This window comes from Dipodomys merriami, unplaced genomic scaffold, assembly GCF_024711535.1.
Source record: "Dipodomys merriami isolate MVZ:Mamm:240054 unplaced genomic scaffold, mDipMer1.0.p SCAF_4, whole genome shotgun sequence".
NCBI lineage: Eukaryota > Metazoa > Chordata > Mammalia > Rodentia > Heteromyidae > Dipodomys > Dipodomys merriami.
This window is the reverse complement of record NW_027205603.1, coordinates 40,191,317-40,208,568: the sequence shown is the minus strand read 5'-3', so window position 1 is coordinate 40,208,568 and position 17,252 is coordinate 40,191,317. Positions and strand designations below refer to the sequence as shown.

At 37.7% G+C, this 17,252-nt stretch overlaps 1 protein-coding gene across 12 annotated transcripts in view; it reads right to left on the bottom strand.

Moving 5' to 3' along the window:
• Cspp1 (centrosome and spindle pole associated protein 1) overlaps positions 1 to 17,252 on the bottom strand; it is a 129,057-nt gene that overhangs the window by 107,949 nt on the left and 3,856 nt on the right. For 9 of the 12 annotated variants that reach the window (XM_069990849.1, XM_069990851.1, XM_069990850.1 and 6 more), the window contains exons 2-3: positions 4,536 to 4,644; positions 2,701 to 2,800 (exon numbers count right to left, since the gene is read on the bottom strand). In XM_069990849.1, coding sequence (XP_069846950.1) covers positions 2,701 to 2,800; positions 4,536 to 4,634 — 199 coding nt within the window. In that variant the 5' untranslated portion in view covers positions 4,635 to 4,644. Of the gene's footprint in view, positions 1 to 2,700; positions 2,801 to 4,535; positions 4,645 to 17,252 lie in introns of those variants that run through there. The other 3 variants (XM_069990855.1, XM_069990858.1, XM_069990856.1) reach the window with 1 other exon arrangement.

Below are 17,252 nucleotides of genomic sequence, written 5' to 3'. Positions count from 1 at the left end.
TAAGATCATTCCAGGGTGGGGAGGAGGCCTGAGGCACAGGGAGAAGTTGGATTCTGACTGCTAGAAGATGGGAATCAAGAATGACTTGCAGTCAACGTGCTGAGGTGGAAGCACTAGAACACTGCAGAGGATTATGAGTTAATGTTACATATGTTTTGAGCTCATGACATCCAGGTAGAGATGTTCGATAAGAAATTACACATTGCCGGGCGCTGGTAGCTCACGCCTGTAATCCTAGCTACTCAGGAGGCTGAGATCTGAGGATCGCGGTTCAAAGCCAGCCCGGGCAGGAGAGACCGTGAGACTCCTATCTCCAATAAACCACCAGAAAACCGGAAGTGGTGCTATAGGTCAAGTGGTAGAGTGCTCGCCTTGAGCTGAAGAGCTGAGGGACAGCGCCCAGGCCCAGAGTTCAAGCCCCACGACCGACAAAAAAAAAAAAGAAAAAAGAAAAAAGAAATTACACATTTATTTTATTTGAAATTGATAAAAGAACTGGGACCTAAAGCTCACAAAAGAAATTAGAGTTGGAATAGCTTTAGTAAGTTATGAATACACTACAGGTAAATAAAGTTATATGAATAAATGCACAGTTACTCAGCAAATAAAGTGAGAAGATAGGCCTACATCAGAGTCCCAAGAAACACCAATGAAAAAACAGAAGGAATTATCTTTAAGTTATACTTTCAACAGCTTATCATTTGTGAACATAATGATCAAAGAATTAAGATAATTCTCAAAAATCAAAAAACTTCCTTTTAGAAGATGTAAAAGAGGAAGGGCAAACACTATTAAGGTCCAATTATGTATCAATTATCTTTTCATATATATTCAATAACTGCATCACAAGCACCTTTTAAGTCAAATGTTCATTAACAAACTAAAGAAACAACCTATGCCAGGTCCACAGGTTTAACATCCCAATTCAAACAAAGCTGTAACTCCAAAATCACAAAGTGATTCTGATTTTAATGACCTTAGTACTTGAGAAAAATCTACTCTTAAACCTTTTAAAAATTACCTCTTAGAATAACCAATTTTTGAACTCATAAAAATCTTAACACCAGAAGATAAAGAAGCTGAAGACCTTAAAAATTAAGGAACTATATCAAAATATAACACTTTAATTCACCATAGATGTATATTAGCTAATTACTTATAGGAAATCAAAATGTAAAATTAACAATAAATCTGATATTTACAGTAGTACAGTCATTTCGAGGATTTTTTTCAGTAAAGTGATAAAAAGTCCATTAACTACTATTCAGTCTCCTAGACAGCATTCTTTTTTATTTGGTAGTATACAAAAGCAAAGAAACTATTTAGGAACATACCTCTAACCATAAAATAGTCCAGATGTGAATAGCTTTGAGTCAAATGAGAACAATTTTTCAATCAAATGAATCATATTTGACTTCCTTCTTTGTGAAAGTTTTAGCCACCATCAATGATTCTCAACATGCATCTTAAAAATATTCCTATTTTCTTAAAAATTGTACCTACCAATAAATCAAATGATAAAGTTTCCAAATACATACTAAAACTATCATAAATCAGTATGACTATAGTATTTTTTTTAATTTATTGGTACTAGAGCCATACCCCCAGGCCTTTGGTTACCTAGAGCCAGCTGGACTAAGATCTTCTCACCTACACTTACCATGTAGCTGTGATGACAGGTATGAGACATTTGTGCCCAGCTTATTTTTTGTGAAGAACTCTCATTAGCTTTTGTGTTTATTTTTTGCCCAAGCTGTGCTCAAACTGCAATTCTCCTAAGTGGTTGGGCATAATATTAATTTTTATATCGTTGTATTTAATAATACAATAATCTGTACATGATGGTCTTTAATCAAATGTTTTATATCTTTAAAGTATATTTGATTTTGAAATAAGTGTATTTTCTTCAACATACAAACACACACATACACATTCCATTCAGACTTTCTAATTAATTTTTAGTTATGCTATACAAACTTGCTGGTATGATTTCTATACATCTTTTTTTGCTGACACCAAATCTTTTTTTTTTTTTTTTTTTGGTCAGTTCTAGGGCTTGGATTCTGGGCTTGGGCGCTATCCCTCAGCTCTTCAGCTCATGGCTAGCACTCTACCGCTTGAGCCACAGCGCCACTTCTGATTTTCTAGTGATTTATTGGAGAGAAGGGTCTCACGGACTTTCCTTGCCTGGGCTGGCTTTGAACCATGATCCTCAGATCTCAGCCTCCTGAGTACCTAGGATTACAGGTGTGAGCCAACGGTGCCTGGCTAGACCAAATCTTGAACTTAGAGCTTATAGATTTGAACTCACATGCCTAGAGCTTGCTTGGCTCACTTGCTCACGCCTATCACTCTACCACTTGAGCCAGCCTGGCTACTTTGCTAGTTGATTAGAATCTTTCAGACTTTTCTGCCCAGGTTGACTTCAAACCACAATTTTTCTGGTGTTAGCCTTCTCATAGGTAGGCATGAACCCCTGGAACCCAGCTTTGATTTCTTTAAATCTTAACTAAGGTAATACAAGTACAAGGTTCTCAGCATAAGTTAAGTTTCATATGCAATCCATATTGTCACATTAATGATTCCAGAAAGTAAAGATTTAGAATTTCAAATAAATATTTTCTTCTAACAAAGATAATTTTCCTTCAGAATGACCTGCTAGGACATCTTAAAGTTAGTATAGTGTGTCTTATAACATACCTAAGGACCCCTTGGTCTGTTGACTGTTTGGTGGTATGTTTTCCTTAGCCATGGAAACTAATACTTTGCTATTTTCAGAAAGCTTCTCTGAAGCCTTTCCCTGAAAGAGACATAATGATTATAAATTAGGGGCAAGGAGTACACAATTGCAATTAATCAAAACTTTAATTAAATAGCTTCACAAAATTACATGGTAATAGGAAAGATTTAAATGTAAGGTTTGAGATATTAAACAAAGTTATGTGAATATTATAATAAATGTAATTCATGTACTTATCAAAAATGAATTCTTACATTAATGAGTAAAAGAATATATAAAAACCTATGCCATCAGAAAGCTTATAAATTGTTGGTAAGACACATAAGAAACATGATATATAAATTATGTGATATAAAAAGAGTGAACAGAGCAGGAGCTATGGGGAAAAGGTAGGGTAAGGTTGGTAAGCCCAGAAATGCTGGAAGAGAGACTACAAGGCTTCAATGAGCAGATGATCTTGAACTAATACTTAAAAGGTTATTTACTATTTAATATGAGGTTATAATAGGCATATTTAAAGCTATGTACTATACTATATAACTCCAAACACTGCGTGCTAGCCTGCAGTGCCATAGGGTAATTAAGAGCATAGACTGGAACTGGATGAAGGTTGCAGTCCTGAACCTACCTGTATATACCTGGATAAATTACTTAACTCGTTTGAACCTCACTTTCTTGGTCTATTTTTTTAATGGCCCTTACTTCATAGGGATATTACAACTAGACTAAATGATACATATGAAATCCTTGGCATAGCCATGTTCATGACAGATTATTATGGAAGGAAGAAAATCAAGTATGATGGATTAGGAAATAAGCACTGCAGTCAAGTTAACAAGGGTCAAAGACTAGTTCTAACTCTTATCACCTTAACCTCAGTATTTAATTCCCCATCTCCATTTACTCATTCAGACAATCACAACATCATCACTTATCGCAGATTACTATGAAATATAATCTTTTAGGACTATGTCTTGTTAATACTTAACACTCAAAAAATATTAATTATGCAAGTAAAAATACTCCATAATTAGAATATCCAAATTATGATCTCAACTTAAATAGCTTTGTCCAGAACACATGCTGATAAATCTTAGTAGATGCTAACACAAAGGTAAGACGATTACTTGAGCAAAGCAATCTACATGGTATTTATGATAGAGTATATGGCACAGATTTATCAACTTGCTACATACACTTATCCATGAAAGATCATGACACATCTGTCTAATTTAGTACAGTGTTTTCAGAGCCTAGCAGTACCTAATATAATCTCAGAATTTGCTAGACAAATTATTTCACCAAAATGAGAATAACTTTAAAACTTTCTAGACACTGTCTACAGAAAGTTGTAACAAATTAATCTACAAAGCAAATAGTACAAAATACACTACCCAAATGAATTTACTAATAGAGATTTCAAAGAATTTCAAATCCATTAATCTAACTTTTTCACACAGAATGAGAACTTTCTTATACATCTGTGCTATATACATTCTATATTTCTTTGTACTATCTCCTAGTCATCTTAAGAAGCACATAACTATACACAAAAACTCCAACAAAAGAGGGAAGAAATGCCTTAAGATGTAAAACACCACAAAAGAAAAACCCACCTCAAAAGCACTGAAATCTTGTCTGGGGTCAGGATCCCAAGTCAGAATGAGAGCATAACCTAACTAAAGTGTATGTGTAAAAGAGAAGATACTCATTTATAGAAAGGAATGTTTTGCATTTACAGTGGTGTAATCCTCAGGAACTATTTCAATAAAACATGTTGAAAGAAAGTGCTAACCTTCATTTCCATGTAGGGTGGATCACTTTCTAATTCTGCTTTGTCTTTGGCCAGTTTGGCTTTTTGATCTTCAATAAATTCATCTAAATTATCAGCCATTTTGCAGATGCTGGGAAAAAAAGAAAAAAATATTGAATGAATACAACTTTATCACAGTTACTTTTAGCCTAATTTTTAAGATGAAGTCTTATTCTACTTTTCTCATTCAATCTCACTAAAGCTGAGAACCTTAAACTTAAGATGCTGTTTGGAGTGGCTCACATCTAAAATCCTCTAGATAGAGTCAAGAAGTACAATGAGGAGAACAGGTCAAGACTTCCCAGGCAAAAAGTTAGCTAGACCCTATCTCAACAAACAAGCTGATAACGATGCCCATCTAGAATCCCAACTACAAAGGCCATAAACAGGAAGATGAGGTTGCCTCAGGCAAAAACATGACCCCCCCCAATCTCAAAAATAACTTAAAAAAAGAAAATCTTGATCTTAAACATTCCTGCCTTCTTCTCTTCTAATTCTGTAGAAAAGCCCAAAACAGTTTTAAAAATCTGATGAGGGGCTGGAAAGGTGGCTCAGTGGTAGAGTGCTTGCCTTGCATGCCTGAGGCCCTGAGTTCGATTCCTCAGCACCACATAAGCAAAAAGAAAAAAGCCTGAAGTGGCGTTGTGGCTCAAGTGGTAGAGTGCTAGCTTTGAGCTGAAGAGCTGAGGGACAGTGCCCAAGCCCAAAGTTCAGGCCCCATGACCGGACCCCAAAAAAAAAAAAATCTGATAAAAATACATTAATGAAAACCATTATTTTGTATAATATATGCTCTCAAAAAATTAAAATATGGGCTAGGAAACTGACTCAGTGGTAGAGTGCTTGCCTTGCATGCAGGAGGCCCTGGGTTCGATTCCTCAGCACCACATGAGCAAAAAGGAAAAAGCCAGAAGTGGCGCTGTGGCTCAAGTGGTAGAGTGCTAACCTTTAGCTGAAGAGCTGAGGGACAGTGCCCAGGCCCAGAGTTCAGGCCCCATGACGGGACCCAAAAAAAAAAAAATTAAAATATATAATCATCACTATCCACACACAATGAATAGTAAATAAATCCTTAAAGACAAAACATCAAGACAAAACATCATTTCCCTCCTGCATTAAAAAAAAGTGTTTTTATCTAATTTCTAACTTGCTGAAAAGTCACAAAAATGATACTAAGCATCCTTACACGCTCTTTACTAATTTCTCACTGTTCAGATTTTACCCTGCTTTATTCTTTGCTTGTATACAGAAGGCCACGTCTATATGCATGTACATGAATTCTAATTCAGAGGGAGAATTGCATATATTACAGCCCTCAGTACATAAACTCTTAAAGGATACTTCTTAAGAATTGAGTGAGGGGCTGGGAAGGTGGCTCAGTGGTAGAATGCTTGCCTTGCATGAATGAGGCCCTGGGTTCAATTCCTCAGCACCACATAAGCAGAAGAAGAAAAAAAAGCCAGAAGTGGCGTTGTGGTTCAAGTGGTAGAGTGCTAGCCTTGAGCTGAAAGGCTGAGGGACAGTGCCCAGGCCCAGAGTTCAGGCCCCATGACCGGACCCCCCCCCAAAAAAAAAAGAAAAAAAGAAGAGGAGAGTAAAGATGCAGACAAGAATCCATTGTATTTAAAAAAAAAAAAAAAAAAAAAAGAACTGAGTGGGAGCTGGGGATGTAGTTCAGTGAAAAATACTTACCAGGGGACAGAACAGATAATGAATAATCCAGAGGAGAGTTCCCAAATAGCTCTACAAACACTGCTGGCAAACGTGATAAACGAAAAGTTTGAAAACATACAAAGGACTCTGTATGAACGTGATAGGGAGAGAGAGGAGGCAATCCAAAAGTTTATACAGGAATGTCATAAGCGTGAGGAAGCTACTCAAAAACTGATACAGGATTTGCGTGAGCAGCTTGAGAATAATACTCAAAGAGAAAGGCAGGAATGGCGTGAGCAGGCTGAGAACACTCAAAGAGAACTGCAGGAATCCCACGAATGGGAGGAAGCTAATCAAAGAGTAATACAGGAATTGAGAGAGCAGGAAGAGAATACACAAATATCACTAAAGGCATTCATGGAATCCATTAACAAAGAGCTGAAGGAAGTCGGGGAGACCACAAAGGGAATGCTGAATGGAACCCAACAGAAGGAATGGGAGTCCAAAGAAACCATAACCAATCAACTAAGTGATTTGAGAACAAACACTGAACACCAAATTAAGGAAGTAAAGAAATTCATACAAGACCTAAAACAGAGCTTCAACAAAGAATTTGAAGCCATCAAAGCTGACCAATTAGAAGGAAAAGAGATAAAAAAAAAAAAAAAAAAAAAAAAAAAAAACAAAGTAGAGAGTCTTGACAGCAGGTTAGACCATGCAGAAGATCGAATCTCAGGGATTGAAGACAGCCTAGATATTATAGAGAAAGAACATACAACCATCCAAGACAAGTCCAAGAAATATGATAGACCTATCCAACACGTGGAAGACACCATCAGAAGGTCTAATCTAAGGATAATGGGTGTAGAGGAGCACCTAGAAACAGAAGTTAATGGTCTAGGAAATTTGTTTAACAGGATCCTAGCAGAGAACTTCGCAAACATACAAAAAGATAGGCCTATTCAGATACAAGAAGCTTTTAGAACCCCAAATAGACCAGACCAGAATAGGACATCCCACCGTCACATTATAATCCACACAGGATCCACTCAGACCAAGGAAAAGATCCTTAAAGCTGTCAAGGAGAAAAGGGTAATCACCTATAAAGGGAAACCAATTAGAATCATCTCAGATTTCTCAGCAGAGACAATCAAAGCAAGAAGAGCCTGGAATGATGTATGCCATGCCCTAAAAACAAACAACTATCAACCAAGAATACTGTACCCAGCTAAACTCTCCTTCATAACTGAAGGCCAAATAAAAACCTTCCATAGCAAAGAAAAATTGAAACAATATATCTCCACCAAACCAGCCCTACAAAAGATTTTCCCCCCTCCATTGTTTTCCCCCTACCATCCCCTCCCTCCCTCCCTTCCCCGAGGTTCTTTTTTTTTTTTTATTGTGATTAAGTGATTACATAATTTCCGGAAATTCACAGTATTGTGGAATAATGATGCTCATTTAAAGTCACAAGTTCATTCTAACTTTCCTGGAGCAAATTGTCTATCACAGTCTGTAATATATAACGGTGCACACATGTTATATACCATATATGTGATCAGCAGCATGGGGATATTTAGTAGTGGTTCAACCAGATGAGTGGGAGTTCTTTGTTTCTTAAGTCCTGTTAGTTTTGTCATATCACCTAACATTTTGGATTTAGCATCCACTTACCAGGGAGACCATGTACCATTTGTCTCTTCGATCTTGGCTTACCTCGCTCAACATGATTCCTTCTAGCTCCATCCATTTCCCTGCAAATGCCATTATTTTGTCATTTCTAATGGCTGCATAATATTCCATTGTGTATAGATACCACAATTTTTGGATCCATTCATCTGTGGTGGGGCATCTAGGTTGTTTCCATAACCTAGCTATTGCGAACAGTGCTGCAATAAACATGGAGGTGCACGTGTCCTTGTATATTGGTTCCTGTTGTTCAGGGTAGATGCCTAGAAGTGGTATGACTGGGTCGTAAGGGAGGTCAATCTTTAGCTTTCTAAGGACCCTCCAGACTGCTTTCCAAAGTGGTTGTATAAGTGTACATTCCCACCAGCAGTGTAATAAAAACCTTCCATAGCAAAAAAAAAATTGAAACAATACATCTCCACCAAACCAGCCCTACAAAAGATTCTTAAAGATGTCCTACACATAGAAAACCAACAAGACCACAATAAAGGCCAAGAAACTGCACCCAAACTGAGAATCCAAGAACCATAGGAAGAACCATTTTCACAGCCCCCAAGAAGGTGGATAACATGACAGGAACTCCCAAATTCCTCTCAGTCCTATCTCTTAACGTTAATGGACTGAACTCTCCAATTAAGCGACATAGACTGTCTAGTTGGATTAAAAAACAAGACCCTTCTATCTGCTGCCTGCAGGAGTCACATCTTGCCCATAAAAACAAACACATTTTCAATGTTAAAGGCTGGAACAAAATCTACCAAGCAAACGGCCCCCATAAACAGGCGGGAGTTGCAATCCTAATATCAGATAAAATAGACTTCAAATTAAAATTTGTGAAAAGAGATAAAAAAGGTCGCTACATACTAATTAAGGGATCTCTCCTTCAGGATGATATTATAATTCCAAATATTCGCCAAACAATGGAGCACCCAAATTTATCAAAGAAACACTACTTTCCCTCAAATCCCATATAGATCCAAAGACATTAATTGTTGGGGATTTTAACACACCACTCTCCCCACTAGATAGATCAACTCGGCAAAAACTCAACAGAGAAACCGCAGATCTAAACAGCTGCATAGATCAACTAGACTTAACAGACATCTACCGAACATTTCACCCAGCAGCATCAGAATACACGTTTTTCTCAGCAGCACATGGAACGTTTTCTAAAATAGACCACATTTTAGGCCACAAAGCAAACTTGTCTAAATTCAGAAACATTGAAGTTGTACCTTGCATTCTCTCTGACCACAAGGGAATAAAATTAGAACTCAACACCAAAAGCCACCAAAGAAAGTCCGGTATCACATGGAGGCTGAACAACACACTGCTGAATCATGAGTGGGTCATGGAAGAGATTAGAAAGGAAATTCAAATGTTCATGCTATTCAACAAAAATTAACACACAAATTACCAGCTCCTCTGGGATACAGCAAAGGCAGTACTCAGAGGCAAGTTTATAGCTCTGAGCTCCTACATCAACAAATTGGAGAGATCTGAAACTAACAATTTAATGACACATCTAAACCTCCTTGAAAAAGAGCAGCAAGATAAACCCCAATCCAGTAGATGGAAAGAAATAATTAAAATTAAATCAGAATTAAATGAATTAGAATCCAAAAAAACTATAGAAAGAATCAACAAAACAAAGAGTTGGTTCTTTGAAAAACTTAACAAAATTGACAGACCCTTAGCAAATCTTATCAGAAAAAGAAGAGAACACACCCAAATTAATAAACTCAGAGATGAGAATGGAAACATCACCATGGAAACAACCAAGATTCAGAACATTATAAGGGAATACTTCTCAAAACTTTATGCTAATAAGTTTGAGAACTTGACAGAAATGGACCTTTTCCTAGCAAATATTGACATGCCAAAACTAAACCAAGATGAGTTAAACCATCTTAACAGGCCCATATCAAGCATTGAAATAGAAACAGCAATAAGAGACCTCCCAGCTAAGAAAAGTCCAGGACCAGATGGTTTTACAGTGGAATTTTACAAGGCCTTCAAAGCAGAGCTCACACCAATACTCCTCCAACTCTTCAATGAAATTGAAAGAGAAAGCTCACTACTGAACACATTCTATGAAGCCATCATAACCCTCATCCCAAAACCAGGCAGGGACTCATCAAAGAAAGAGAACTATAGACCCATTTCTTTGATGAACATTGATGCAAAACTTCTCAACAAAATTTTGGCCAATCGACTTCAACAATTCATCCAAAAAATCATACACCACGATCAAACAGGATTCATTTCAGGGATGCAAAGCTGGTTCAATATACGCAAATCAATTAATATTACTCATCACATCAACAGGAGCAAGAATAAGAACCACATGGTTATCTCAATAGATGCAGAAAAAGCATTCGACAAGATCCAACACCCCTTTATGATGAAGGTTTTGGAAAAATTAGGAATCCATGGAACATTCCTCAATACAATAAAGGCTGTATATGACAAACCTAACAGCCAGCATTATACTTAATGGTGAAAAACTAAAGCCATTTTCTCTTAACTCAGGAACAAGACAAGGATGCCCACTCTCTCCACTTCTCTTCAATCTAGTATTAGAATGCCTAGCTACAGCAATAAGACAAGATGCAGATATAAAGGGGATCCAAATAGGGAAAGAAGAAATAAAACTCTCCCTCTTTGCAGATGACATGATCTTGTATTTAAAGAATCCCATAGACTCCACTCCCAAATTACTCAAGCTGATTCAAAACTTTGGCAAAGTAGCAGGTTATAAAATTAACCCCCCAAAATCAATGGCTTTTCTATATGCCAACAATGAGAAAAGTGTGGCTGAAATTAGGAAAGCAACTCCATTTGTAATAGCCCCACAAAAAATAAAATACCTAGGAATTAACTAAAGAAGTGAAGGACCTCTATGATGAAAACTTTAAAATCTTGAAAAAGGAAATCAACACAGAACTTAAAAAATGGCAAAACCTCCCATGCTCCTGGATTGGAAAGATTAACATCGTGAAAATGGCAATACTTCCCAAGGCTATCTACAAATTCAACGCAATACCTATCAAAATTCCAACCTCATTCTTCAAGGAAATAGAAGAGGCAATCCAAAAATTCATATGGAACAACAAAAGACCCCGAATAGCAAAAACGCTCCTCAACAGAAAGAACACTGCTGGAGGAATATCAATACCAAATTTCAAACTCTACTATAAAGCCATAGTAATCAAAACAGCTTGGTATTGGCATAAGAACAGACCTCAGGACCAATGGAATAGAATTGAAAACCCAGAAATGAACCTACAGACCTATAGCCATCTAATCTTCGATAAGGGAGCTAAAACAATAGAATGGAAGAAAGACAGCCTCTTCAGTAAATGGTGCTGGCAAAATTGGTTTACTACATGTAGAAAACTAAAGCTAGATTCTTATATATCACCCTGCACCAGAATCAACTCCAAATGGATCAAAGACCTCGAAGTCAAAGCAGACACTCTGAAAACATTACAGGATGGAATAGGAGAAACCTTAGGTCTCCTTGGCTCAGGCCGAAATTTTCTGAATAGAGACCCGGAAGCACAACAAATCAAAGAAAGGTTGGACAAATGGGATTGCATAAGGTTGCAGAGCTTCTGCAGGGCAAAGGACATAGCTAGCAAGATCAATAGAAAGCCCACCGATTGGGAGAAGATCTTTACTAGCCATACAACAGACAAGGGTATCATATCTAAAATATACTTGGAACTCAAAAAATTAAACCACCCAACAACAAATCCTCAAAGAAACAACTGCCCAATAAATAAGTGGGAGAAAGACTTAAAGAGAAGCCTCTCTGAAGAAGAAAGAAGGATGGCCAATAGACACATGAAGAAATGTTCAACATCCCTAAGCCATAAAAGAAATGCAAATCAAAACAACATTGAGATATCACCTCACTCCAGTTAGAACAGCAAAAATCAAGAACTCTAACAACAACAGATGCTGGAGGGGATGTGGACAGAAAGGAACCTTACTGCATTGTTGGTGGGAATGTAAACTTGTTCAACCACTTTGGAAAGCAGTATGGAGGTTCCTCAAAAGACTTCACATAGATCTCCCCTATGATCCAGCAATCCCACTTTTGGGCATTTACCCAAATGTTTACAAACAAGACCACACTAAAGCTACCAGCACAACTATGTTTATTGCAGCATTATTTACCATAGCTAAGATATGGAACCAACCCAGATGCCCCTCAGTAGATGAATGGATCAAGAAAATGTGGTATATATACACAATGGAATTCTATGCCTCCATCAGAAAGAATGACATTTCCCCATTTGTTAGGAAATGGAAAGGTTTGGAAAAAATTATATTAAGTGAAGTAAGCCAGGCCCAAAGAAGCATAGGTCCTATGGTTTCCCTTATTTGCAATATCTAGTATAGGTATGAGTCAAGTGGAAAAGGTCAGATAATGTGATGTTAGGAAAATGAACCCTTAAATATGTATTTTAATGTTTTCGTTTCTTTCATGCATGTGTTTCTAACGCATTTATAAGATTATTTCTTTGTTGCTTTGTATGTCCCTCCCCCACAGTGTAACCCCCGCTTTCACTATATTTGATGTCAGTATAACATGTGGAGGAGATGGGGACAAACAAGTCGTTTAAGGATTCAGGTGGACCTGTTGCAACAATGAGAAGTACAAAATGTCATGTCAAAACCAGCTTTACAATGTCAGTGTGGGGGGGGGGTATAATTGGGTGGGGGGAGGGGGGAGGCTGGGAAGGGAGGTGAAGGGTAAACAAAGGAGGAGGCTGCAATGCTTGGTAAGAAATGTATGCATTATCCTGCCCATGTAATTGTAGCCCCTCTGTACAGTATGTTCTCAAATAAAATAAAATTAAATTAAAAAAAAAATTAAATCCCCCAACAACAAATCCTCAAAGAAACAACTGCCCAATAAATAAGTAGGCTAAAGACTTAAAGAGAAACTTCTCTGAAGAAGAAAGATGGCCAATAGACATATGAAGAAATGCTCAACATCCCTAGCCATAAAAGAAATGCAAATCAAAACAACATTGAGATACCACCTCACTCCAGTTAGAATGGCAAAAATCAAGAACTCTAACAACAACAGATGCTGGAGGGGATGTGGACAGAAGGGAACCTTACTTCATTGTTGGTGGGAATGTAAACTTATTCAACCACTTTGGAAAGCAGTATGGAGGTTTCTCAAAAGACTTCACATAGAGCTCCCCTATGACCCAGCAATCCCACTTTTGGGCATTTACCCAAATGATCACAAACAAGACCACACTAAAGCTACCAGCACAACTATGTTTATTGCAGCATTATTTACCATAGCTAAGATATGGAAGCAACCCAGATGCCCTTCAGTAGATGAATGGATCAAGAAAATGTGGTATATATACACAATGGAATTCTATGCCTCCATCAGAAAGAATGACATTTCCCCATTTGTTAGGAAATGGAAAAACATGGAAAAAATTATATTAAGTGAAGTAAGCCAGGCCCAAAGAAACACAGGTCCCATGGTTTCCCTTATTTGCAATATCTAGTATATGTATGAGTCAAGCAGAAAAGGTCAGATAATGTGATGTTAGGAAAATGAACCCTTAGTTATGTATTTTAATGTTTTTTTTCTTTCATGCATGTGTTTCTAAGGCATTTATAAGATTATTTCTTTGTTGCTTTGTATGTCCCTCCCCCACAGTATAACCCCGCTTTCACTATATTTGATGTCAGTATAACTTGTGGAGGAGATGGGGAAAAACAAGTCGTTTAAGGATTCAGGTGGACCTGTTGCAACAATGAGAAGTACAAATTGTCATGTCAAAAATGAGCTTTACAATGTCGGTGGTGGGGGAGGGGGGAAGGATTGGGTGGGGGGGAGGGGGGAGGCTGGGAAGGGAGGTGAAGGGTAAACAAAGGAGGAGGCTGCAATGCTTGGTAAGAAATGTATGCATTATCCTGCCCATGTAATTGTAACCCCTCTATACAGTATGTTCACAAATAAAATAAAATTAAAAAAAAAAAAAAGAAAAAATACTTACCTCGCATGTGAGGCACTAGGTTCTGTGTCTAGCACTACAAGAACTAGGGTTTTGTTTGTTTTGGCAGTACTGAGTGTTGGACTCAGGGACTTCCTTGTGCTCTCTAGGCAGGTGCTCTACCACTTGAATCACAGCTCCAATCCTTTGGACAAATTTCTTACATAACTTTAATTAGATTTACCAACCTCAGAAACACTGATTTTTTTTAATGGTCTATTTTCCATATTCCAATGTTATCAGCTGGCCCACAAGGGTCTTTAACATCTTATTTTTCCCTTTCCCCAATTGAGGTTCCAGACTAGGTTAGGTATTGTACTTCATTGTTCTGTCTCTTCAGCCTTCTTTAATTTGGAACATCTTTACAGCCTTCATCTCTTATGACATTAGTATTTTTTAATAAAATCTACCTACTAGCCACTTTTAATAAACCATTCCTAATCCAGAGTTTGACATTAGTCAAAACATTAGTCCTTAATGACTAAATTCAGATCATACATTCTCTACAGGAATATTACTTATGGAAAGTTTATCTTTCTCAAGGTATCACCAACAAAAACACATAGTACCTACTATATGTTTTATCAACTGTTCAAGAAGTTGCCTGACTTCTCTACTATTATTTCCTGTAGTCATAACAATCTGTGAGGAAGATTATGTAAATACCCTACTCCTGATCAAAATTTTTCTATCAATTGTTGATTTTTTTCTTTGGTGCTGGTGCTTCACACTCTTGCTGAGCTTCTTTCCTTATAGCTGGCACTTTCACACTTGAGCCATGCCTCCATTTCCACCTTTTAGCTAATTAACTAGATTTGTCTGTTCCTCTCAGGCTGGCTTCAAACCACAATCCTCAGATTTCAGCCTCTTGAGGAGCTAGGATTATAGTGTGATTCTTGACTGAGCCAACCTGATTATAGAAATCTATGAAATGCTACTTCCATCATTCTCTACATATTTATTTCCTTGTTACTGCTAGCAAGAGCCCTTAGAGTTCATTCCATTTAATTTTAGCATTCTTATCTGTGAAATCATGAATTTCATTTTTAATAAGCCCTGGAAGTGTTTTGGGGGACTTTTTGTGTGTAGGTTGTGGGGAATGAACTCAGGACCTGGGGCTATCCCTAAGCTTTTTGCTCAAGGCTAGTGCTCTACCACTTTGAACCACAGCACCACTTCTGGTTTTCCGGTAGTTAATTGGAAATATTCTCACATACTTTCCTGCCAGGGCTGGCTTCAAATCACAATCCTCAAATCTCAGCCTCTTGAGTAGTTAGGATTACAGGCATGAGCCACCAGGCACCCCACTCTGGAATTGTTTTTAAATTCTTAAGTTACAGTTTTAAATGAGAAATAATTTATGTCATAGAAGTCACTCAATCTATGGATAAAGAAGATATGAAATACACACTATGGAATATTACACAGCCACAAAGAAAAGTGAAATGTCATTTGTAAGAAAATGGATGAAACTAGAAGATATCACACTGAGCAAGACAAGTCAGGCTCAAAAGAACCCAAAATACCATGTTTTCAATCATATGCGGCAGTTAAACCTAAAGGACATACATATTCATTGACAAGTACATAAGTACATATCATCATCATATATTTACTTAGATTGTCAAACACAGACTGCTCAAGGAGAGAAGAGAGAATGGAAAAAGAAGAGGGTGAACAACTTTGTAGCACATCCCAAGTATATATGAGAGCAACACAGAGAAAGCTGATGATCAACAGTGGGTTAGGGGGAAAAGAAAAAGACACTAAAGGTGGGTGAGGACTAGCAGGGAAGTTATGCTGATAGGGAGAATAAAGGAGCTTGAATACTGTCCAAGTAAATTATTTGCAACTATGAAAATGGAATGCAATTTTTCAGGGGGTTGAAAGATAAGGAGTATGATAGAATGCAGTATAAATTCCCATACACCAGTATACTATAAGCTAATTAAAAAATTCACTTATTCTGGGGCTGGAAAGGTGACTCAGTGGTAGAGCACTTGCTTTACATGCATGAGGCCCTGGGTTCGATTCCTCAGCACCACATAAGCAAAAAAGAAAAAAGCCGGAAGTGGCGCTGTGTCTCAAGTGGTAGAGTGCTAGCCTTGAGCTGAAGAGCTGAGAGACAGCGCCCAGGCCCAGAGTTCAGGCCCCACGACCAGACCCAAAAAAAATTTTAAATTAAAAAAAAATAAAAAATTCACTTATTCTAATGAAGAGTTAAAATGAGTTTTAGGAAATTCTGAATGTTCAAATATTATGACAATCATGTTTTATAATACTCTATCACCCAATAAGACAACTAGAATAGCCCTCTGAGCTATAAGGTCAACAAAGACATCATGGGAAAAGGGAAAAATACAGATCAACTCTCAAAGACTATGTGGTCATTAAGAAAGAAAAGAGAAAAAGTAAGCCTTGCCAGGCTCTAGTAGCTCATACCTGTAATCCTAGTTACTAAGGAGGCTGAGATCTAAGGACTGTGGTTCAAACTCAGCCAGGGCAGAAAAGTCTGACAGAGTCTTATTTCCAATAAACTACTCAGAAAATGCCAGAAGTGTGCCATCCTGTGGCTTAAGTGGTAGACCACTAGCTTTGAGCAAAAAAAAAAAAAAAAAAAAAAAAAAAAAAAAAAAGCACAGGGGCAACACTCAGGCCCCGAGTTCAAGTCCCAGGACCATCACACACACACAAAAAAAAGTAGGCCTCGCTCATCTCTAAAACCCAATAAATATAAAGCAAAAATTTTAGAAACTAAGTTCCTTTGCTTCATCTCTCTTACTTTATTATCTTTAAGTAAGTATAAAAAGGGGTTTTCAGCTGGGCACTGGTTGTTCACACCTGTAATCCTGAATTCTTCAGGAGGCTGAGATCTGATGGTCATGGTTCAAAACCAGCCTGGGCAACAAAGTGCATGAGACTCATCTCTAATTAACCACCAGAAAACTGGAAGTGGCACTGTGGCTCAACGTGGTAGAGTGCTAGCCTTGAGCAAAAGAGCTCAGGCCCCCTTAGCTCAATCCCCACAACTAAGAAAAGGGGGGGGAGTTTCAACTCAATATAACAATTTATGAATACAACACATCTCTGTGTGTGTGTGCACGCGTGTGCATGCACAAGCACTAGTACTGGAGCTTGAACTTAGAACCTCCCACTCTTCCTTAGTTTCTTTGTTCAAGGCTGATACTCTAGTAGTTGAGTCTCACCTCCACATCTGGCTTTCTTCTAGTTAATTAAAAATAAGAGTCAAAAGGGGTTTCGGACATGCTGGCTTCAAACCATGATCCTCAGATTCAGCCTCCTCCATAGCTAGATTACA